This window comes from Salmo trutta, chromosome 1 (genome assembly GCF_901001165.1).
Source record: "Salmo trutta chromosome 1, fSalTru1.1, whole genome shotgun sequence".
Lineage (NCBI taxonomy): Eukaryota > Metazoa > Chordata > Actinopteri > Salmoniformes > Salmonidae > Salmo > Salmo trutta.
The window spans coordinates 3,014,360-3,038,045 of record NC_042957.1 but is presented as its reverse complement, the minus strand read 5'-3'; the positions used below and the strand labels follow the sequence as shown (position 1 = coordinate 3,038,045).

Here is a 23,686-nt window from a genome sequence, read left to right as displayed (position 1 = left end):
TCTGAAACACATTCACCATGTCTAGTATTGTCTTGGCCTGGTCTCTGAAACACATTCACCATGTCTAGTATTGTCTTGGCCTGGTCTCTGCCATAGAATTACATATCAAACTTAGTAATTTCGTAGGATCTCTATGGTCCCTGTACTTTCTGGGACTGAAGGTGAGCTTTCTGAGGGAGTATTGTTGTGAACAAATGACTCTGATGCTCTGCAATAGGAGTGAAGTGACAGGAAGAAAGACCCTTTTGTTTGCGTTAGGGCTCCAAGGACCCAAAGGACTTCCAGCCAACTTGACACAACTGTGGGAATCATTGGAGTCAACATGGGCCAGCATCCCTGTGGAACGCTTTTCGACACCTTCAATAGAACAACAGGTTATCCTATAGGGTGAAAACAGCACTTCAATAGAACAGCAGGTTATCCAATAGGGTGAAAACAGCACTTCAATAGAACAGCAGGTTATCCAATAGGGTGAAAACAGCACTTCAATAGAACAGCAGGTTATCCAATAGGGTGAAAACAGCACTTCAATAGGTTATCCTATAGGGTGAAAACAGCACTTCTGACGCTGAATCCTCCTGACCATTAAACAGGGACTTCTTTGACTGAACTAAACTCCAAAATAACAAAATCACCATTTGATCCCCATTATGTGTCAGTGTCCCTGACCTGGCCTCTCTCTTCATACCAGTCAGTCAGTCAGTGTCCCTGACCAGGCCTCTCTCTCCATACCAGTCAGTCAGTGTCCCTGACCAGGCCTCTCTCTTCATACCAGTCAGTCAGTGTCCCTGACCAGGCCTCTCTCTTCATACCAGTCAGTCAGTGTCCCTGACCAGGCCTCTCTCTCCATACCAGTCAGTCAGTGTCCCTGACCAGGTCTCTCTCTCCATACCAGTCAGTTAGTGTCCCTGACCAGGCCTCTCTCTCCATACCAGTCAGTCAGTGTCCCTGACCAGGCCTCTCTATCCATACCAGTCAGTCAGTCAGTGTCCCTGACCAGGCCTCTCTATCCATACCAGTCAGTCAGTCAGTGTCCCTGACCAGGCCTCTCTCTCTATACCAGTCAGTCAGTGTCCCTGACCAGGCCTCTCTCTCCATACCAGTCAGTTAGTGTCCCTGACCAGGCCTTTCTCTCCATACCAGTCAGTCAGTGTCCCTGACCAGGCCTCTCTCTTCATACCAGTCAGTCAGTGTCCCTGACCAGGCCTCTCTCTCCATAACAGTCAGTCAGTCAGTCAGTCAGTCAGTGTCCCTGACCAGGCCTCTCTCTTCATACCAGTCAGTCAGTCAGTCAGTCAGTCAGTCAGTCAGTCAGTCAGTCAGTGTCCCTGACCAGGCCTCTCTCTTCATACCAGTCAGTCAGTCAGTCAGTGTCCCTGATCTGGCCTCTCTCTCCATACCAGTCAGTCAGTCAGTCAGTCAGTGTCCCTGACCAGGCCTCTCTCTTCATACCAGTCAGTCAGTTAGTGTCCCTGACCAGGCCTCTCTCTTCATACCAGTCAGTCAGTCAGTCAGTCAGTCAGTCAGTCAGTCAGTGTCCCTGACCAGGCCTCTCTCTCCATACCAGTCAGTCAGTGTCCCTGACCAGGCCTCTCTCTCCATACCAGTCAGTCAGTGTCCCTGACCAGGCCTCTCTCTTCATACCAGTCAGTCAGTGTCCCTGACCAGGCCTCTCTCTCCATACCAGTCAGTCAGTGTCCCTGACCAGGCCTCTCTCTCCATACCAGTCAGTCAGTGTCCCTGATCAGGCCTCTCTCTCCATACCAGCCAGTCAGTGTCCCTGACCAGGCCTCTCTCTCCATACCAGTCAGTTAGTGTCCCTGACCAGGCCTCTCTCTTCATACCAGTCAGTCAGTGTCCCTGACCAGGCCTCTCTCTCCATACCAGTCAGTTAGTATCCCTGACCAGGCCTCTCTCTCCATACCAGTCAGTCAGTATCCCTGACCAGGCCTCTCTCTCCATACCAGTCAGCAGGGCCAGCCTGCTCATTGGGGGCCGCCTATGGCAGCAGATTGACGAGGGCGCCATTTTCTGAGCTAAACTGACCAAGACGCACCTCCAACAACAACACATATAAAACCTCACATAATTCTGCACCAAAACAATGACAATTCCGCTCAACCAGTGGCATATGGGCTGTTTAGGTGAGCACTGATGCCGCCCTGTGATAAGCACTTCCCACTTTGTCAAAGGCTTGAGCAGGCGCTCTCTTTGTTCTCAACTTGCCTACCTGGTTAAATAATGGTGAAATAAATAAATAAAAAACAAGATATTTTGCTTGTGTGTTCCCAGCGCGCCTAAAGGCTGGAGATAAAATGTATGACAATGTAATGAGACGGACACTTTTTACATCATGCAGCTTTCTCCGATCAAATGGCCTAATCTAAATGCCACTCAATCAAATAACAAACATATCCTAAAAACAGGACAGGTCAAAGTAAAATGGACAATATGGAATTGACAATAACTGTTGACCTCGACACCGGTGCCCCCCTGTATATAGCCCCGCTATTGTTATTTACTGCTGCGCTTTAATTATTTGTTCTTCTTGTTTTATTTAGTTTCGTTTTTTTGGGGGGGGGGGGTATTTTCTTAAAACTGCATTGTTGGTTAAGGGCTCGTAAGTAAACATTTCACTGTGAGGTGTATTCAGCATGTGACAAATAAAATTTGATTTGTTGTCCAGGAGTTTCACCCCATTGTCATGATCAGTGGTTTCAAGTTTGTATCTGTCATTTTTTTTGACAAGCTGATCATTGTGAAAAATAAAATACTTCTGCATTTCCCGCTCGCAAATAGACTCAGGATAACTCCTGATAAGGTGGGTAATGGTACTGCACAAGTATCCAAGAAGTCCAAATAGCTGGACATCATATTTGCTGCCGATACGTTTTTGAGGCTCCAAGACTTCAAGGCAGAAGTACTGCACCGACAGTCTCAAGAAGCCTCCAGCCTGTGACCTGGATCCTTCTGAGCCTCTGTAATTTAAGTTTAAAGCTAGCTAATTTAGCTATTTCATCAACATATGAGTCGATTATTTGTTTAGGCTTTCAACTAGCTAGCTTGCTAGCTACATTGACTGTTCAATAACGTCTTTGCTAGCTACTTGTAACAGCAATGAATGTATATTATTAGCTAGTTGCTTGCTAGCTTGCAATCAAACTATTCCATGTCTAGTCTGTTGTTGTTTTCTATCTATCTGACCAGGCCTCTCTAATTAATTAGTTAGCATTTAGGAAAGGTACATCAACCCATCCCGTTCAGATTACCTTGGCTTCACGTCTCCATGCTCAGCCATGATCTGAAACTGATCGACTGAGTTAGCTAGCTGTTTATCTCGCTAGCTAAGGTGTTAGCGGTGCCATGGCAACCCCCGTTCTTCCGCATACTGTAGTTACGTCGTTACGCCAGAGAGTGGCGCTGTGACCACTTGTTGCGTGAGTTCAAGATATTCAGATTTATTCAAGAATCCATTCAAATTAATAAGGAGACCAAACCAAATGAATGTTTCTAGGTTTTGTATTAATCTATTCTGAATAAAGAGTTGATCTATATTAGGAATATGTTTTTAATTGTCATTAGCCCTTATGGTGTGTGTGTGATTCATTAAATTGTTGCAACGGTCTGGCGTGCTGTTCTGTGCATTTGTCCTGATCTGTTATTTGTCCAGATTTTGTCCTTTTTTCAAAAGGTATTAAAAAGCTCCTGGCTGCAGTAACCTTTCGTTGTATACAAACAAACTACATTTCACATAATGCATGTGTCAAGCAGGCTCAGTGTGGTTCAGTTCAGTCCAAAAGATCAGTGCTGTCAGGACCGCAGGGTGCCGGATGGGGGAGCGCGGTCCACGGTAAGACGTTATCGTGGCACTGACTGTAGCCTATAAATACCGGGAGGCGCGCAGCCTACCTACCAACACTGACATTACTATAAACACGGTTTGAACTGCGAGGAGAGGCACTTACATTAGGATCCTACTACTAAACGCCTCAAGTGAAACGGAATATAAAACCGCTCGAGTTCTGCCGTGCGACGCACAGCACCAATAAATACTATGGTGATCAAGGTTTACATCGCCTCCTCCTCGGGATCTGTGGCGGTGAGTGAGTGAGTTCGTGCTCTGATAGTATGTAGCCTACCCGTAATCAAATCTGTAGGATTTATATTCTTCTGTGTGAGTTGCATTAATTGTACAGATGCAGACAGTGCCGTGAGGAGGGAATGTGTTCATCGTGCCTTTTGATATTGTTGTTGACATCGGGAGGGAGGGGGGCCTTATGTAAGTTCTCTGACTGATCTCCTATATGAGAAGCAAGATTCTGGAACGCAGCCTGCTATTGCCTTCACTCCAAACGTGTCTAGCGAACTTTGATTTTTTAAAACATGGCTATAGACATGTGATTTTTAAAACATGGCTATAGACATGTGATTTTTAAAACATGGCTATAGACATGTGATTTTTAAAACATGGCTATAGACATGTGATTTTTAAAACATGGCTATAGACATGTGATTTTTAAAACATGGCTATAGACATGTGATTTTTAAAACATGGCTATAGACATGTGATTTTTAAAACATGGCTATAGACATGTGATTTTTAAAACATGGCTATAGACACGTGATTTTTGTTGTTGTTGTGTGTCTGTTTTAGTTCATTCTGTGTATTTATTCTGAAATCCAACCCACTAGCCCACTACACCTTATTAACCTCCATGTTTTAGGGGTGAGCTTTAATGACTCTACACTAGATGCAGGTCTCAGAGGTTCAACCTGCATCTTGGAGATTTTTCACATTATTATTCCTGGACTAGTAACCGGAAGGTGGCTGGTTCAAATCCCCGAGGCCGACAAGGTACACATCTGTCGTTCTGCCCCTGAACAAGGCAGTTAACCCACTGTTCCCTAGGCCATCATTGTAAAATAAGAATTTGTTCTTTAACTACCTTGCCTAGTTAAATAAAGGTTAAATAAAGGTTAAATAAAGGTTAAATAAAGGTTACATAAAGGTTACATAAAGGTTACATAAAGGTTACATAAAGGTTAAATAAAGGTTAAATAAAGGTTAAATAAAGGTTAAATAAAGGTTAAATAAAGGTTAAATAAAGGTTACATAAAGGTTAAATAAAGGTTAAATAAAGGTTAAATAAAGGTTACATAAAGGTTACATAAAGGTTACATAAAGGTTAAATAAAGGTTACATAAAATTCTCAAGGCCCTCTTCTTTTAGCAGGTACCTGTACACGCAGCAGAGCCAGGCATAACGCCTTGTTTGCATCACAAATGGCACCCTATTCCCCTATGTAGTAGTACACTACTTTTGACCAGAGCCCTATGGGAGCCATGTAGGACCTAGTCAAAAGTAGTGCACTACATAGGGAGTAGGGTATTGATTTGGGATGTAGTTTAACCGTGTGTTGTTGGGCAGCAGTTTAAATAGAAGATAATACTCTGTAGGCTTTATTGAGATTTAAATAGTGCACTTCCATTTGATATTGCAGCCTAGGCCCACGTAGGCCCACGTAGGACTCAGTAGGACCCAGTAGGCCCACGTAGGCCCCAGTAGGGCCCACGTAGGCCCACGTAGGACTCAGTAGGCCCACGTAGATCCACGCAACAAAAGACCATACAGCCAGCTGTACATGATGTAGGCTTACTTTCCACTGTCTGACTTTTAAGTGCAAAGAAATGCATATGGTTGTCGTACCCCTCACCCCCACAACTGAGCCCTGGTCTAAAGTAGTGCACTTCATAGGGAATAGGGTGCCATTTGGGAAGCATCCCTGTACAATTCTCCCGCTCTAGGTATGTTTTTATCTTATCAGCGCCAAGGTTGAACGAAGTCCATGTTTGCCTCTTCTAACAGTGCTCCTTTTTCTACACATTTACATTTTAGTCATTTAGCAGACGCTCTTATCCAGAGCGACTAACAGTAGTGAATACATACATTTCATAATTTAAAAAAAAAGATTTCTCCGTACTGGTCCCCCGTGGGAATCGAACCCACAACCCTGGCGTTGCAAACACCATGCTCTATCAACTGAACCAGGATGTCCTCCTCAACTGAACTGTGTCCCCGAATGACATCATTCTCCCTATGGGCCCTGGACAAAAGTAGCGCACTATGTAGGGTATAGGGTGCCATTTGAGATGTAGTCCTGTAATGTACTGCAGATGGCCCTGCACCCTTGGTATGTGCTGTTCAAACTAAAGGTCGACCGATTTATGATTATGATTTTTCCACGCCGATACCGATTATTGGAGGACCAATAAAAGCCGATACCGATTAGTGTGTGTGTGATGATGATAATTACAACAATACTGAATTAACACTTTTATTTTATATTTAATATAATACATAAATAAAATCGATTTAGTCTCAAATAAATAATGAAACCTGTTCAATTTGGTTTAAATAATGCAAAAACACAGTGTTGGAGAAGAAAGTAAAAGTGCAATATGTGCCATGTAAAAAAGCTCATGTTTAAGTGTCTTGCTCAGAACATGAGAACATATGAAAGCTCTTCAATATTCCCAGGTAAGAAGTTTTAGGTTGTAGTTATTATAGGACTATTTCTCTCTATACCATTTGTATTTCATATACCTTTAACTATTGCATGTTCTAATAGGTACTTTAGTATTGCCAGCCTAATCTCAGGAGTTGATAGGCTTGAAGTCATAAACAGAGCTGTGTTTCAAGCATTGCGAAGAGCTGCTGGCAAACACAGCAAAGTGCTGTTTGAATGAATGCATACGAGCCTGCTGCTGCCTACCACTGCTCAGTCAGACTGCTCTATCAAATCATAGACTTAATTATAATATAATAAACACACAGAAATACGAGCCTTTGGTCATTAATAAGGTAAAATCCGGAAACTATCATTTCGAAAACAAAACATTTATTCTTTCAGTGAAATACGGAACCGTTCCATATTTTATCTAACGGATGGCATCCATAAGTGCAATATTACATAGCACAGCCTTCAATGCTATGTCATAATTATGTACAATTCTGGCAAATTAGTTCGCAACGAGCCAGGCGGCCCAAACTGCTGCATATACCCTAACTCTGCGTGCACTGAACGCAAGAGAAGTGACACAATTTCCCTAGTTAATATTGCCTGCTAACATGAACTTCTTTTAACTAAATATGCAGGTTTAAAAAATATATACTTGTGTATTGATTTTAAGAAAGGCATTGATGTTCATGGTTAAGTACATTGGTGCAACGACTGTGCTTTTGTCGCGAATGCTCTTTTGTTAAGTCATCACCCGTTTGGCGAAGTAGGCTCTGATTCAGTGATAAATTAACAGGCACTGCATCGATTATATGCAATGCAGGACACGTTAGATAAACTAGTAATATCATCAACCATGTGTAGTTATCTAGTGATTATGTTAAGATTGATTGTTTTTTTATGAGATAAGTTTAATGCTAGCTAGCAACTTACCTTGGCTCCTTGCTGCCCTCGCATAACAGGTGGTCAGCCTGCCACACAGTTTCCTCTTAGATTGCAATGTAATCGGCATCCAAAAATGCCGATTTGTTATGAAAACTTGAAATCGGCCTTAATTAATCATCCATGACGATTTTAATCGGTCAACCTCTAGTTCAGACGGCCCTGCCGCCCTGGTCTGAGCGGTTCAGACGGCCCTGCCGCCCTGGTCTGAGCGGTTCAGACGGCCCTGCCGCCCTGGTCTGAGCGGTTCAGACGGCCCTGCCGCCCTGGTCTGAGCGGTTCAGACGGCTCTGGTCGGAGTGGTTCAGACGGCCCTGCCGCCCTGGTCTGAGCGGTTCAGACGGCCCTGCCGCCCTGGTCTGAGCGGTTCAGACGGCCCTGCCGCCCTGGTCGGAGCGGTTCAGACGGCCCTGCCGCCCTGGTCTGAGCGGTTCAGACGGCCCTGCCGCCCTGGTCTGAGCGGTTCAGACGGCCCTGGTCGGAGCGGTTCAGACGGCCCTGCCGCCCTGGTCTGAGCGGTTCAGACGGCCCTGGTCTGAGCGGTTCAGACGGCCCTGGTCTGAGCGGTTCAGAAGGCCCTGCCGCCCTGGTCTGAGCGGTTCAGACTTGTTTGTCCCACACACACACACACTGTGACTTTAATGTCAACATAATGAGTTAGAAAGAGGAAGGTCTTTTAGTGGCTGTTCAATCTTCAAATGCACCGCTGAATTTCAAACCTTGAAAGTAGGCCTGACACTTTTTTATTTTTTTTTATTTTTTTGGAGACTTTTAATATAAGTAAAGTATTTTATCTCCCCATGATCAGTCATTTGACCATAGGGTTATGTACTCTGGTTGCGTACTCTGGTTATGTACTCTGGTTGTGTACTCTGGTTATGTACTCTGGTTGTGTACTCTAGTTATGTACTCTGGTTATGTACTTTGGTTATGTACTCTGGTTGTGTACTCTGGTTGTGTACTCTGGTGTGACCTGAGGGAATGGATTGATCTAAATGGTATTAATTAGAAGAAAAATACTCTATTGATTTATTCTCCTTAAAGGCCACTGAAATTCTGCTTCTGCTTTATCCTAACCCTCCAATTGCTTCCCTACAATATTTTCCCCCTGTTGGATTGTGACTGTCCCATCTCTCTAACCTCCGGTTCCCGAAAGAACATGGGGCCTGTCGCTCTTCGGGTTTCACATGAGAAGAGAGAGGCACACCCTTTAGAGGATAATATTTATTAAAGTCTCTCTTAAGAAATGCCTCTAGTCTTAGGTAACGGGATAAATGATTCATGCATTTTAGTTTACTGTATCTCTGGAATGGGAAAACAAAAACACAATTGCTGCTGTAGTGTTTACAAAAGTTATTTTTAACCCGGTGAGACACACACACACACACACACACACACACTTGAATACCCTTGGTGTCGTCTCTGTTTTGAGTTTTCATTCAGTTTGGATGCCATTTTAAATAGAGTTATAAAATGACAGTTTGACGAGAAAGAATGGAAAGTGACATGCAGCCCTCATCTGTTTTAAGTACAGGGAGAGAGGGAAGGGAGAGGGGTGGAGGGGTGGAGAGGGAAGGAGAGGGGTGGAGGGGTGGAGAGGGAAGGAGAGGGCAAGAGAGAGGAAGGAGAGGGAAGGAGAGGGAAGGAGAGGGCAAGAGAGAGGGAAGGGAGAGGGGTGGAGAGGGGTGGAGAGGGAAGGAGAGGGGTGGAGAGGGGTGGAGAGGGAAGGAGAGGGCAAGAGAGAGGGAAGCGAGAGGAAGGAGAGGGCAAGAGAGAGGGAAGCGAGAGGAAGGAGAGGAAGGAGAGGGGTGGAGAGGGAAGGAGAGGGAAGGAGAGGGGTGGAGAGGGAAGGAGAGGGGTGGAGAGGGGAAGAGGGAGATTAGCAGAAAGGGAAATGTACAGAGAGAAATATAGAAAGCAAGTAGGAGGGAAACAAAGGGGTAGAGCTAGCTGAACAGAGTGAATCATTATAAGAAGTGATTTCAAACCCTGAAATGAGCAGCTCCAGATTAGATCAGATTAGTGGAGTGGTAATCGTCCGCCCGGAACGGACGAGGTGACAACCACACTTCATCCTTTTAGATGGAAGGATGAAACTACCCTCATCGCTCTGAGTTGGGGAGATGACACCTCGCTGTGATTCCACACAACATATGTAGAGACTTTAGTAATGTTGTTTTAGAGGCGGTATTTTACTGTAAACGGTAGTGTTTTAGAAGTACTATGTTACTGTAAACAGTAGTGTTGTTTTAGAGGCACTATGTTACTGTAAACAGTAGTGTTGTTTTAGAGGCACTATGTTACTGTAAACAGTAGTGTTTTTTTAGAGGTACTATGTTACTGTAAACAGTAGTGTTCTTTTAGAGGTACTATGTTACTGTAAACAGGCACTATGTTACTGTAAACAGTAGTGTTTTAGAGGCACTATGTTACTGTAAACAAGCACTATGTTACTGTAAACAGTAGTGTTGTATTAGAGGCGTATTAGAGGCACTATGTTACTGTAAACGGGCACTATATTACAGTAAACAGTAGTGGTTTAGAGGCACTATGTTACTGTAAACAGTAGTAGTGTTTTAGAGGCACTATGTTACAGTAGTGTTTTAGAGGCACTATGTTACAGTAGTGTTTTAGAGGCACTATGTTACTGTAAACAGTGTTTTAGAGGTACTATGTTACTGTAAACAGGCACTATGTTACTGTAAACAGTCGAGATCCCACATCCTCTTTTACAACCAAAGATGTGACCGCCCACATATTATCTCTGTATTTTTCTCTTTCACTTACTCTCTCTCTCTCTGTCTCTCTGTCTCTCTGTCTCTCTGTCTCTCTGTCTCTCTGTCTCTCTGTCTCTCTGTCTCTCTGTCTCTCTGTCTCTCTGTCTCTCTGTCTCTCTGTCTCTCTCTGTCTCTCTGTCTCTCTCTCTCTCTCTCTCTCTCTGTCTCTCTGTCTCTCTGTCTCTCTGTCTCTCTGTCTCTCTCTCTCTCTCTCTTCCTCATTGTCTCTCTCTGTCTCTCTCTGTCTCTCTGTCTCTCTGTCTCTCTGTCTCTCTGTCTCTCTGTCTCTCTCTTTCACACACTGGCTGTGTGGTGACGTGGTGTGATGAGAAAAGGATTAGTCCTCCGTCTTAACCTCTGTTAATCTCTGAACTACAGTACTACTACACATACAGTAATACACTACGTCACCGGGTTCTGCCTGTCTGTCTGCCTATCAATGATTGATTGTTCAGTACTACTACATTAATCTCCTTTTATATTGCCCTGGCCTCATTTGTCTTTTCGTCAAAACAATGGTTTCATTGTGCCCTCACCATCCCTAAACACACACAGGCACAGGCTTACACACACACACACACACACACACACACACACACACACACACACACACACACACACACACACACACACACACACACACAATAGACCTCCAGCAGAGATGAGTTTGTAAGAAACTAGACCATGGTTCATGCCTGCTATGAGGAGAGAGTTCTGACAGTTAAGCGTAAATCATAGTCCATAGACAGAGGACGCGATTGTCCGGTGTCCCATTGTGACATAGCTACAAGGCTCTGAGACCACTACCTCCTCCCCCACTCTCTCTCAATCTAAGGGCTTTATTGGCATGGGAAAAATATGTTAACATTGCCAAAGCAAGTGAAATAATAGATAATAAACATTTTACATAACACTCACAGAAGTTCCAAAATAATAAAGACATTTTCAAATGTCATATTATGTCATATATAAACAGTGTTGTAACGATGTGCAAATAGTTAAAGTACAAAAGGTAAAATAAATAAACATAAATATGGGTTGTATTTATAATGGTGTTTGTTCTTCACTGGTTGCCCTTTTCTTGTGGCAACAGGTCACAAATCTTGCTGCTGTGATGGCACACTGTCGAATTTCACTTAATAGATATGGGAGTTCATCAAAATTGTGTTTGTTTTTTAATTCTTGGTGGATCTACAGTGGCCTTTCTCAATAGCAAGGCTATGCTCACTGAGTCAGTACATAGTCAAAGCTTTCCTTAAGTTTTGGTCAGTCACAGTGGTCAGGTATTCTGCCGCTGTGTCACGTTCGTCGTAATGATTGGACCAAGGCGCGGCGTGAGTAGCGTTCCACATCTTTATTATAACGTGAAACTTCAGCAAAAAAACAAAAAACAATAAATGAACAAACGAACCGTGAAGACGGCAAAGTGCAAATAGGCACCTACACAAAAAACAAAATCCCACCAACACAGGTGGGGAAAAATAACTACTTAAATATGATCCCCAATTAGAGACAACGATTACCAGCTGCCTCTAATTGGAATCATACAAATCACCAACATAGAAATAATAACCTAGAACCCCACATAGAAATAATAAACTAGAATACCCCCTAGTCACGCCCTGACCTACTTCACCATAGAGAAGCAATGTCTCTCTATCGTCAGGGCGTGACACTGTGTACTCTCTGTTTAGGGCCAAATAGCATTCTAGTTTGATGTTTTTTTTTTGTTAATTCTTTCCAATGTGTAAAGTAATTATCGTTTTTGTTTTCTCATGATTTGGTTGGTTTATTTGGTCTAATTGTGTTGCTTCTCCTTGGTCTGTTTGTGTTTGTGAACAGAGCCCCAGGACCAGCTTGCATATGGGACTCTTCTCCGGGTTCATCTTTCGTGTTGTTTGTTTAGTGTTTTACAAGTGATTCGATTCTATGGATTATTCAATTACATTGAGCTGATTTCTGACGTGCTGTTCCTTCTTTTTCCATAGAGTATGTCTGTATTGTTTTAGTGATTCACCATAGTGAAGGACTAGACTCAGGTTTTCTGGGTCTCTGTGTTTTTGGTTGGACAGGTTTCTCAATTTCTTTCTTATGATGTTGCATTCGTCATCAAACCATTTGTCATTGTTGTTAATTTTCTTAAGTTATTTGCTTGACATTTTTAGATTTGATAGGGAAGCTGAGGTCAAATATACTGTTTAGGTTTTCTACTGCCAAGTTTACACCTTCACTATTACAGTGAAACGTTTTGTCCAGCAAGTTTTTTGTTTTGGTAGATTTCCACACTATTTCCCTTCAATCTATAGCATTTCTTAATATTATTCAATTCCTTTGGCTTTGATGCCTCATTGATTGAGCAAAGCTCTGTTCCAGTAGACTGTGATTTTGCTGTTATCTGATAGGGATAATATTACTCATGATTGAGTATTGCTCTGTTCAAGTAGACTGAGATTTTGCTGTGGTCTGATAGGGGAGTCAGTGGGCTGTGGTCTGATAGTGGTGTCAGTGGGCTGACTGAACGCTCTGAGAGACTCTGGGTTGAGGTCAGTGATAAAGTATTCTACAGTACTACTGCCAAGAGATGAGCTATAGGTGTACCTACCGTAGGAGTCCCCTCCAAGCCTACCATTGACTATGTACATACCCAGCGTGAGACAGAGCTACAGGAGTTGTGATCTGTTTTTGTTGGTTATGTTGTCATAGTTGTGTCCAGGGGGGCATATGGGGGAGGGAATGCTGTCACCTCCAGGTAGGTGGTTGTCCCCCTGTGTGCTGAGGGTGTCGGGTTCTTGTCCAGTTCTGGCATTTAGGTCACCCCAGACTAGTACATGTCCCTGGGCCTGGAAATTATTGATTTCCCCCTCCAGGATGGAGAAGCTGTCTTCATTATAGTATGGGGATTCTAGTGGGGGGATATAGGTAGGATGGAGAAGCTGTCTTCATTAAAGTATGGGGATTCTAGTGAGGGGATATACAGTTGAAGTCGGAAGTTTATATACTCCTAGGTTGAAGTCATTAAAACTCGTTTTTCAACCACTCCACAAATTTCTTGTTAACAAACTATAGTTTTGGCAAGTCGGTTAGGACATCTACTTTGTACATGACACAAGTAATTTTTCCAAGAATTGTTTACAGACAGATTATTTCACTTATAATTCACTGTATTACAATTCCAGTGGGTCAGAAGTTTACATGCACTAAGTTGACTGTGCCTTTAAACAGCTTGGAAAATTCCAGAAAATTATGTTATGGCTTTAGTAGCTTCTGATATGCTAATTTACATCATATGAGCCAATTGGAGGTGTACCTGTGGATGTATTTCAAGGCCTACCTTTAAACTCAGTTCCTTTGCTTGACATCATGGGAAAATCAAAAGAAATCAGCCAAGACCTCAGAAAAAAAGTTCTGGTCTGGTTCATCCTTGGGAGCAATTTCCAAACGCCTGAAGGTACCACGTTCATCTGTACAAACAATAGTACGCAAGTGTAAACACCATGGGACCATACAGCCGTCATACCGCTCAGGAAGAAGACAAGTTCTGTCTCCTAGAGATGAACGTAGTTTGGTGCAAATCAATCCCAGAACAACATCAAAGGACCTTGTGAAGATGCTGGAGGAAACCGGTACAAAAGTATCTACAGTTGTGGCCAAAAGTTTTTATGACACAAATATTAATTTTCACAAAGTCTGCTGCCTCAGTTTGTATGATGGCAATGTACATATACTCCAGAATGTTATGAAGAGTGATCAGATGAATTGCAATTAATTGCAAAGTCCCCCTTTGCCATGCAATTGAACTGAATCCCCCAAAAAACATTTCCACTGCATTTCAACCCTGCCACAAAAGGACCAGCTGACATGTCAGTGATTCTCTCGTTAACACAGGTGTGAGTGTTGATGAGGACAAGGCTGGCGATCACTCTGTCATGCTGATTGGGATTGAATAAAAGACTGGAAGCTTCAAACGGAGGGTGATGCTTGGAATCATTGTTCTTCCTCTGTCAACCATGGTTACCTGCAAGGAAACACGTGCCGTCATCATTGCTTTGCACAGAAAGGGCTTCACAGGCAAGGATATTGCTGCCAGTAAGATTGCACCTAAATCAACCATTTATCGGATCATCAAGAACATCAAGGAGAGCGGTTCAATTGTTGTGAAGAAGGCTTCAGGGCATCCAAGAAAGTCCAGCAAGCTCTAGGACCGTCACCTAAAGTTGATTCAGCTGCTGGATCGGGGCACCACCAGTACAAAGCTTGCTCAGGAATGGCAGCAGGCAGGTGTGAGTGCATCTGCACGCACAGTGAGGCGAAGACTTTTGGAGGATGGCCTGGTGTCAAGAAGGGCAGCAAAGAAGCCACTTCTCTCCAGGAAAAACATCAGGGACAGACTGATATTCTGCAAAAGGTACAGGGATTGGACTGCTGAGGACTGGGGTAAAGTCATTTTCTCTGAATCCCCTTTCCGATTGTTTGGGGCATCCGGAAAAAAGCTTGTCCGGAGAAGACAAGGTGAGCGCTACCATCAGTCCTGTGTCATGCCAACAGTAAAGCATCCTGAGACCATTCATGTGTGGGGTTGCTTCTCAGCCAAGGAAGTGGGCTCACTCACAATTTTGCCTAAGAACACAGCCATGAATAAAGAATGGTACCAACACATCCTCCGAGAGCAACTTCTCCCAACCATCCAGGAACAGTTTGGTGACAAACAATGCCTTTTCCAGCATGATGGAGCACCTTACCATAAGGCAAAAGTGATAACTAAGTGGCTCGGGGAACAAAACATCGATATTTTGGGTCCATGGCCAGGAAACTCCCCAGACCTTAATCCCTTTGAGAACTTGTGATCAATCCTCAAGAGGCGGGTGGACAAACAAAAACCCACAAATTCTGACAAACTCCAAGCATTGACTATGCAAGAATGGGCTGCAATCAGTCAGGATGTGGCCCAGTCTTGAAAAAGAAGGGTCAACACTGCCAATATTGACTCTTTGCATCAACTTCATGTAATTGTCAATAAAAGCCTTTGACACTTATAAAATGCTTGTAATTATACTTCAGTATTCCATAGTAACATCTGACAAAAATATCTAAAGACACTGAAGCAGCAAACTTTGTGGAAATTAATATTTGTGTCATTCTCAACTTTTGGCTACGACTGTATATCCACAGTAAAACGAGTCCTATATCGACATAACCTGAAAGGCCGCTCAGCAAGGAAGAAGCCACTGCTCCAAAACCGCCATAAAAAAGCCAGACTACGGTTTGCAACTGCACATGGGGACAAAGATCGTACTTTGTCATGAAATGTCCTCTGGTCTGATGAAACAAAAATAGAACTGTTTGGCCATAATGACCATCGTTATGTTTGGAGGAAAAAGGGGGAGGCTTGCAAGCCAAAGGAGACCATCCCAAACGTAAAGCACGGGGGTGGCAGCATCATGTTGTGGGGGTGCTTTGCTGCAGGAGGGACTGGTGCACTTCACAAAATAGAGGGCATCATGAGGCAGGAAAATTATGTTGATATATTGAAGCAACATCTCAAGACATCAGTCAGGAAGTTAAAGCTTGGTTGCAAATGGGTCTTCCAAATGGACAATGACCCCAAGCATACTTCCAAAGTTGTGGCAAAATGGCTTAAGGACAACAAGGTCAAGGTATTGGAGGGGCCATCACAAAGCCCTGACCTCAATCCCATAGAAAATGTGTGGGCAGAACTGAAAAAGCGTGTGTGAGCAAGGAGACCTACAAACCTGACTCAGTTACACCAGCTCTGTCAGGAGGAATGGAACAAAATTATTAAGTATTGTGGGAAGCTTGTGGAAGGCTACCTGAAACGTTTGACCCAAGTTAAACATTGTAAAGGCAATGCTACCAAATACTAATTGATTGTATGTAAACCTCTGACCCACTGGGAGTGTGATGAAAGAAATAAAAGCTGAAATAAATAATTCTCTCTATTATTCTGACATTTCACATTCTTAAAATAAAGTGGTGATCCTAACTGACCTAAGACAGGGAATTTTTACTCTGATTAAATGTCAGGAATTGTGAAAAACTGAGTTTAAATGTATTTGGCTGAGGTGTATGTAAACTTCCCACTTTAACTGTAGGTAGCATTCAGGAGGACATTTTTCTTTAAGATAATTTCCTTTTGAATTTCTAGCGACATGTAAAATGTTCCTGTTTTGATTAATTTAATAGAGTGGGCTAGGTCTGCTCTATACCAAATTAGCATACCGCCTGAGTCTCTTCCCTGTTTCACACCTGGTAGTTTGGTGGATGGGACTACCAGCTCTCTGGAACCCAGGGGGAAACCATTGGGTCCATCTCCTCTATACCATATTTCTTGTAGTTTGACAATGTTTGTATTTCTGATTTTCTTTGAAGTCTAGGTTTCTGCTCTTTAGGCCAAAGGCAGATGACCTCAGGCCTTGGATATTCCAGGATGAGATAGTGAAGGCTTTGTGTTCTATAAAGTGTCCAATGCTGTTAGTTCGCTCTCGCTCTCTCTCTCTCTCGCTCTCTCTCTCTCTCGCTCTCATATTTATATATGGTGACTGGGTCCAGCTGGAGCACTCAGCAGACTGAGAAACAGGAAGGTGGCACCGTCAGCAGAGTGTGTGTGTGTGTGTGTGTGTGTGTGTGTGTGTGTGTGTGTGTGTGTTTTTAATAACCTACAGAGAAGTGTGAGAGTTTGTGTTCTCACTGGGATGTTTTTCCTACTCGTCACAGTCACACACAAGGTTTTAAACTATCTTCTCATAACCAAGCTCAGCTGACCACCCCGTAGTAGCTGGCCTGGCTTGGACCCGTAGTGTGTGACCTTTTTCTAAGGAGTTTTTCCTAGCCACTGTGCTTCTACACCTGCATTGCTTGCTGTTTTGGGGTTTTAGGCTGGGTTTCTGTACAGCACTTTGAGATATCAGCTGATGTAAGAAGGGCTTTATAAATACATTTTATTTGACCCAGTGTGTTCTACCAACAAGTTACAAACTAAACAGATTGTAATATAGCAAACGAGTATAATTTGATTGAGGCTAATTTGAGTAAAGTCACAACAACTTTCTAAAATGGTGACATTAACCAATAGGGCTTTAGTCAACAGTAATGTAGTAAATGGAGAACAAGGTTCCCTAATTTCATCCATTACCGTCAGAGATGGACACCATGATCAGTACAATACACTGTGTGTTTGTTTAGTCTGTCCATACGGGAGTGTCAGCACGTCTGATCTCTCTCTACTGTTTTGCTTTTCGGCAGGCAGTGGACAGGTGACACGGGGGGGCAGGTGACACACGGGGGGGGGGGGGGTTCTGGAGGAGGGGGGGACAGGTGACACGGGGGGGTCAGGTGACAGACCTTCTCCATTATGGTTCTCTTGTATATCGTGTGACTTCCTTCCAAATCCTGTATCTGACTCGAATGATTTGGAAGTCTTTTTTTCTCCCCCCCACTACAGGTGAAGAAGCGCCAGCAAGCTGTGGTGGGGTTCTTGGAGGCCAACCGGATCTCCTTCCAGGAAGTGGACATCACCAATGTGGAGGAGAGAAGGCTGTGGATGTACCAAAACATCCCCCCGGAGAAACACCCAGACAAGGGCAACCCGCTTCCCCCACAGATCTTCAATGGAGACAGCTACTGTGGGGTAAGAGATAGATACCGTAGTGATCCTCACTAACCCAGGAGAAACACCAAGACGAGGGCAACCCGCTTCCCCCACAGATCCTCAACAGAGACAGCTACTGTGGAATAAGATAGCGAGGAGTTGGACATAAATCCATCCATCTAACACAAGAACTGGTCCTGAACCCAAAACGCAGCCACGTAATGTTAATGTAGGCGTATGTGATGACATGCGTCTACAGGAATGGCCGCTGGACTTGCGGTTGCGGCAGATGCAGCCCTCTAGTCTAGCATTTAGCCTGTATTACGTAATCTAATGTTAGCATATAGCCTGTGTTAGTTGGTCTAATGTTAGCATTTAGCATATAGCCTGTGCTAGTTGGTCTAATGTTAGCATTTAGCATATAGCCTGTGTTAGTTGGTCTAATGTTAGCATGTAGCCTGAATGGTCAGTTGGTGAACGAGCTAGCTAACATTAGCTGTCCTGCGCCCTGTGCTGAGTGATAAATGAGCGAGCTAGCTAGCGGTGCTAACGTCAGCCGTCCTGTGCCCTGTGCTGAGTACGGCATATTGCTGGGTAACCCCTGCGGGGTAATCCCATTGCTCCATGGGGCAGATTATCAAGGTAGCATCCCAAATTGCACCCTATTCCCTTTATAGTGCACTACCTTTGGCCAGAGCCCACAGGGAATGTCTGTTGTCGTGTGTGTGTGTGTGTGTGTGTGTGTGTGTGTGTGTGTGTGTGTGTGTGTGTGTGTGTGTGTGTGTGTGTGTGTGTGTGTGTGTGTAAGGAAACGTACAGTATTATACAGAGACATGAGTCCACAGAACTCCCTTCCATTTTACATAGCGCAAGTGAACAGCAATGTTAATGGTTTTTAAATGTATGTAAATTGTAAAGTATTTTGTCTGTAATGTTTTTTTTTTTTTTTTGTTACGTGTCAGACCAGAGTAAGACAAGCTGTTGCTAATGGGGCTCTCAAAAAAAAAATGTGTGTGTGTGTGTGTGTGTGTGTGTCAGCTATTTGATCACCTGTCCGCAATTGCTAATATCCCATCCGTAACCGCCTATGTGAAAACCTGAGGCCCACAAATATAGAAAATACGATATAGGCTTCAGTCAGACGGCAACAACAACAACAACAACAACAACAACAACAACAAAAAATTACAGGGGCTGCAGGAATGTCTTGTTACCTGATTTTAGATATGTTTCTGGTTTTAATTTCCAACGTTTTGTTAGTCAACTTGTCAATAACTAGATACATGCAGCTTCTCTTCTGTCGTTTTTATATGTTACCCCTAGAAGACTCAATAAACCCTTGTTAACCAGAATTAATGTCATAAATCGATAGAATGTACGCTTCAATCTAGTTCACATCGGGTCAAGTTTTCTCTATCGTCTTTTGCGGAGCGGAAGATGTTTTAAGGACCCGGGGGAGAAAGTACAATAACGCAACAACAACAAACAACAACAAAAAAACACGAAATCACTTTGACCGGTTGTAAGGAAATAAAATGCTGTGAAAACGACCCAACGTGTTTCTGATCAGATTTAAGTTCGTCTCGGATATTTTATGTGGTTGAAATACTGTCAGCTTCTATGATGCTTTTATCGTAAAGACATCACCTCTACAGATGGTATCTAACTGAGCATTGCGTTCTCTCAAGATGCTGAAATGAATAAATCACTCCTATAATTCCCAAGTCCAAATTTTGCCTACATTTTAGTGTATCGTTTTAACTGCAAGAAAATCTTAATTCTGCAAGAGTTATTATTAATTCTATGTGAGAGGTTATAGACCTACAGTCAGTGTCCAGTGTTCAGTTTCCATTTAACCTGAACAGTAAGGCTACAGTTCCCTTGACGCGCCATGGGCCTAATTTGAAGTCCAGCCTCACAATCATCACATCATAATAACAACAACACTGCTATCATCCTCGTCCACTCCTTCACCTAATCTTTTTCCAAACATTGCTTTTTCTAGCCCTTCTCTTTTATGTTCAACTCTACATTTTCGAGAACTTTTGTCTTATTGAATTAAACTTCAACAATGTCCTTTTTTGCCTCCACGGTTTGACGTAAACGTTTTCTGCCTGTTCCCGAAAGCATTATTTGTCAATTGGCTGTGTAGGGTATTTGGCGCATGTACAGTTAAGCCCTAAAGCTTAGGCTTTTGCACTAATACCAGAGCCTCAAATAATGAAAGAAAACCTCAATGTAGCCTATAGATATAAATTGCACAATAATTATTCATTTATGGATTTTCTTTTTAAGGTATTGCTTGTCTTTTATTCAACCAGCCCTTCAGCCACACAATATTTATTGACCCTAAACCCGTCCAACTCACGGATGTAACAGCGAATTATGACTCTACTCGTGTGTGTGTGTGTGTGTGTGTGTGTGTGTGTGTGTGTGTGTGTGTGTGTGTGTGTGTGTGTGTGTGTGTGTACTATCCTTGTGGTGACTAGTCCTCACAAGGATAGTAAAACAAAGAAGATATGTCATTTTCCCACAACCCCAAAAATAGCATTTTTCCTTAAGGTTGGGTTAGGGTTAGGGTTAGGTTAGGGTTAGGTTAGGGTTAGGGTTGGGTTAGGGTTAGGGTTAGGTTAGGGTTAGGTTAGGTTAAGGTTAGTGTTAGGGTTAGGGTTAGGGTTAGGTTAAGGTGTCCAAGTATCGCAATATTTTTTTTCATGGCAAAATGAAAACGTGTGTGTGTGTGTGTGTTCATTCCATCAGGACTATGAGGACTTCTTCCAGTCCAAGGAGAACAACACTGTGTTTACATTCCTAGGCCTCAGCTCACCACCCTCAGTAAAGGTATGACATACACACACACACTGTTTGCAAGGGAAAGGTCTGAAGACTATAAGGCTCCACTAGTTGTACAGCTACGGTGGTGGAGGGGCCCACAGCAGCTGGAGGGGTGGAGGGGCCCTCGGCGGCTGGAGGGCTGGAGGGGCCCACAGCAGCTGGAGGGGTGGAGGGGCCCTCGGCAGCTGCAGGGCTGGAGGGGCCCTCGGCAGCTGCAGGGCTGGAGGGGCCCTCGGCAGCTGCAAGGGCAGAGGAGCCCTCGGCAGCTGCAGGGCTGGAGGAGCCCTCGGCAGCTGCAAGGGGTGGAGGAGCCCTCGGCAGCTCCACGTCTGGAGGAGCACACTTCCATTGTTCTCCTAGAGTGGCTGAATATGTTCCTGTCTTCTAGATGACTCACAATCACATGCCTGGTCTGTCTCCAGTCTGGCGGCTGATTGGATAACTCCACTAATTGGCTGGGATGTGATTTAACATAGACCAGTGGACTTGAATGAGTGGTTCGTCCCAAATGACACCCTATTCCCTATACAGTGCACTACCTTTTACCCCCTTTACGGCCCTATGAGCCCTGTTCAAATGTAGTGCACTAGTTAGGGAATAGGCTGTCATTTGGGACGCATCCTGGTTTGTTTGTTGATGAGGACTTTTTAATAAGGTTGATGTTGCTGACAAACAGAACATGATCTCTCTCAGGAGACTCCTGAATGAACAGGGTCCCTTAGGAACCTTTCAGCTTGGATTCAGCATGCTGGGATAATGTATTGTGTTGATTCAGCGTGTTCTGATAATGTATTGTGTTAATACATTATCACAGCATGCTGAATCAACACAATACATTATCAGAACATCAACACAGATCAACACGCTGTGATAATGTATTGTGTTGATTCAGCATGTTCTGATAATGTATTGTGTTGATTCAGCGTGTTCTGATAATGTAATGTGTTGATTCAGCGTGTTCTGATAATGTATTGTGTTGATTCAGCGTGTTCTGATAATGTATTGTGTTGATTCAGCGTGTTCTGATAATGTATTGTGTTGATTCAGCGTGTTCTGATAATGTATTGTGTTGATTCAGCATGCTGTGATAATGTATTGTGTTGATTCAGCGTGTTCAGATAATGTATTGTGTTGATGCGTCCTGTTCTGATAATGTATTGTGTTGATTCAGCGTGTTCAGATAATGTATTGTGTTGATGCGTCCTGTTCTGATAATGTATTGTGTTGATTCAGCATGCTGTGTTGATGCTCTTGTTGTCTATGCAGTGCTGGATCCTTGTGTATGGCTGCATTTACACATTCGACTGATCAGATTTCCAGTAACTGGTCTTTTTGACTGATCAGATTTCCAGTAACTGGTCTTTTTGACTGATCAGATTTCCAGTAACTGGTCTTTTTGACTGATCAGATTTCCAGTAACTGGGCAAAATATCAGAATTGGGCATCCTGTGTAACTGTAGCCATTCATTGACTAAGTGGCTTTGTCCTGATACATGAGGTAGTTTTTATTTATTTATTTATTTATTTATTTGACAAGGACAATGCACATCAATTAACATTTCTGTAAATGTTATGAACACAATCAGATGGTTGCTTAATTGATTAATTGATAGTTTTGAGTGATTTGGTTAACCCTTCTTCTACCTCATATCTCCTCAGGATTGATTGGTTGACCCTTCTTCTACCTCATATCTCCTCAGGATTGATTGGTTGACCCTTCTTCTATCTCATATCTCCTCAGGATTGATTGGTTAACCCTTCTTCTATCTCATATCTCCTCAGGATTGATTGGTTGACCCTTCTTCTATCTCATATCTCCTCAGGATTGATTGGTTGACCCTTCTTCTATCTCATATCTCCTCAGGATTGATTGGTTGACCCTTCTTCTATCTCATATCTCCTCAGGATTGATTGGTTGACCCTTCTTCTATCTCATATCTCCTCAGGATTGATTGGTTGACCCTTCTTCTATCTCATATCTCCTCAGGATTCCGAGTCGTAGGCGGTAGCGTGGGGAGTCGGGAGGTCGCAGAGCACATCACTTCCTGTATTACATCACTTCACCTCTCCCGGAGATCTCACCATAGTGACGCCACCATGTTGCCAAACACCCCAACACTCTGACCTCTCTGACCCCCCCCCCCGAAAAAACACCTCAGCCTCTCCCCCCACCTACAGCCATCTAACCTGACACAGGAGGAGGGGAGGGGCTTCAGACCAAGTGGAGGAAAATCAGACCAATAGAAGGAGCTTCAGACCAAGTGGAGGAGCATCAGACCAATAGAAGGGGCTTCAGACCATGGGAGGCGGGGCTTCACCACCCAAAACAATGGACAATGATTTCCTGATTTAAAAAATGTTTAAAAAAAATTTCTAAAAATTGTTTTTGTACAACTGCTGGTACTCATGACGATCTAGTCAGTGGTTCCTGTTTGTGTTAGCGGTAAATAATTAGATTGAGTTTTCTTTACTGCTATGTATTCTTTGGTCAGTTGTTCAGAACACCGTGTAGCCGCTCTTCTATCAACAGCAGAAGGTAGCTCTCCTGTCAGAGTAGCCAAGTTCTGTATGCGGTCGGACAGATAAAGCTGACCTGAGGTCGAAACTGGTAACACTAAAGTTGGACTTATGGTTAAAATCGAGGCGAGAGATGGAGTCCGCTACAGGTGTATTAGATGGGACTGCGGTGTCGGCTGCAATGTCCAACAGCCCATAGACTCCCATTCAAGTCCCGTTCTGAATCGCTGTGAAACCAGAGGTCTTGACATAACGAAGGGCCGGCTGGTGGGATTGTAATGAGCCCACTGAAGGCTGTGTTAAGTAATGGAAGAGGAGACCAACTGGGAACTGGTGTTTTTTTAATTACTCCTTCCTCTCTCCCCCCTTCCCCCCCTCCTCTTCCTCTCCCTCCTCTTCCCCCTCTCCCCTCTTCCCCCTCTCTCACTCTCCCCTCTTCCCCCTCTCTCACTCTCCCCTCTTCCCCCTCTCTCACTCCCCCCTCTTCCCCC

The 23,686-nt window shown here is 43.7% G+C and overlaps 1 protein-coding gene across 1 annotated transcript; it reads left to right on the top strand.

The window, feature by feature from the left end:
• The first annotated feature begins 3,857 nt into the window (after positions 1–3,857).
• On the top strand, positions 3,858–23,048 carry sh3bgrl2 (SH3 domain binding glutamate-rich protein like 2). Its single transcript, XM_029691545.1, has 4 exons — positions 3,858–4,099; positions 17,697–17,882; positions 20,604–20,684; positions 22,666–23,048. Exons 1-4 carry the CDS (start codon positions 4,055–4,057, stop codon positions 22,678–22,680), a joined length of 327 nt encoding a protein of 108 aa, XP_029547405.1. The 5' UTR covers positions 3,858–4,054; the 3' UTR covers positions 22,681–23,048.
• The last annotated feature ends 638 nt before the right edge of the window (positions 23,049–23,686 follow it).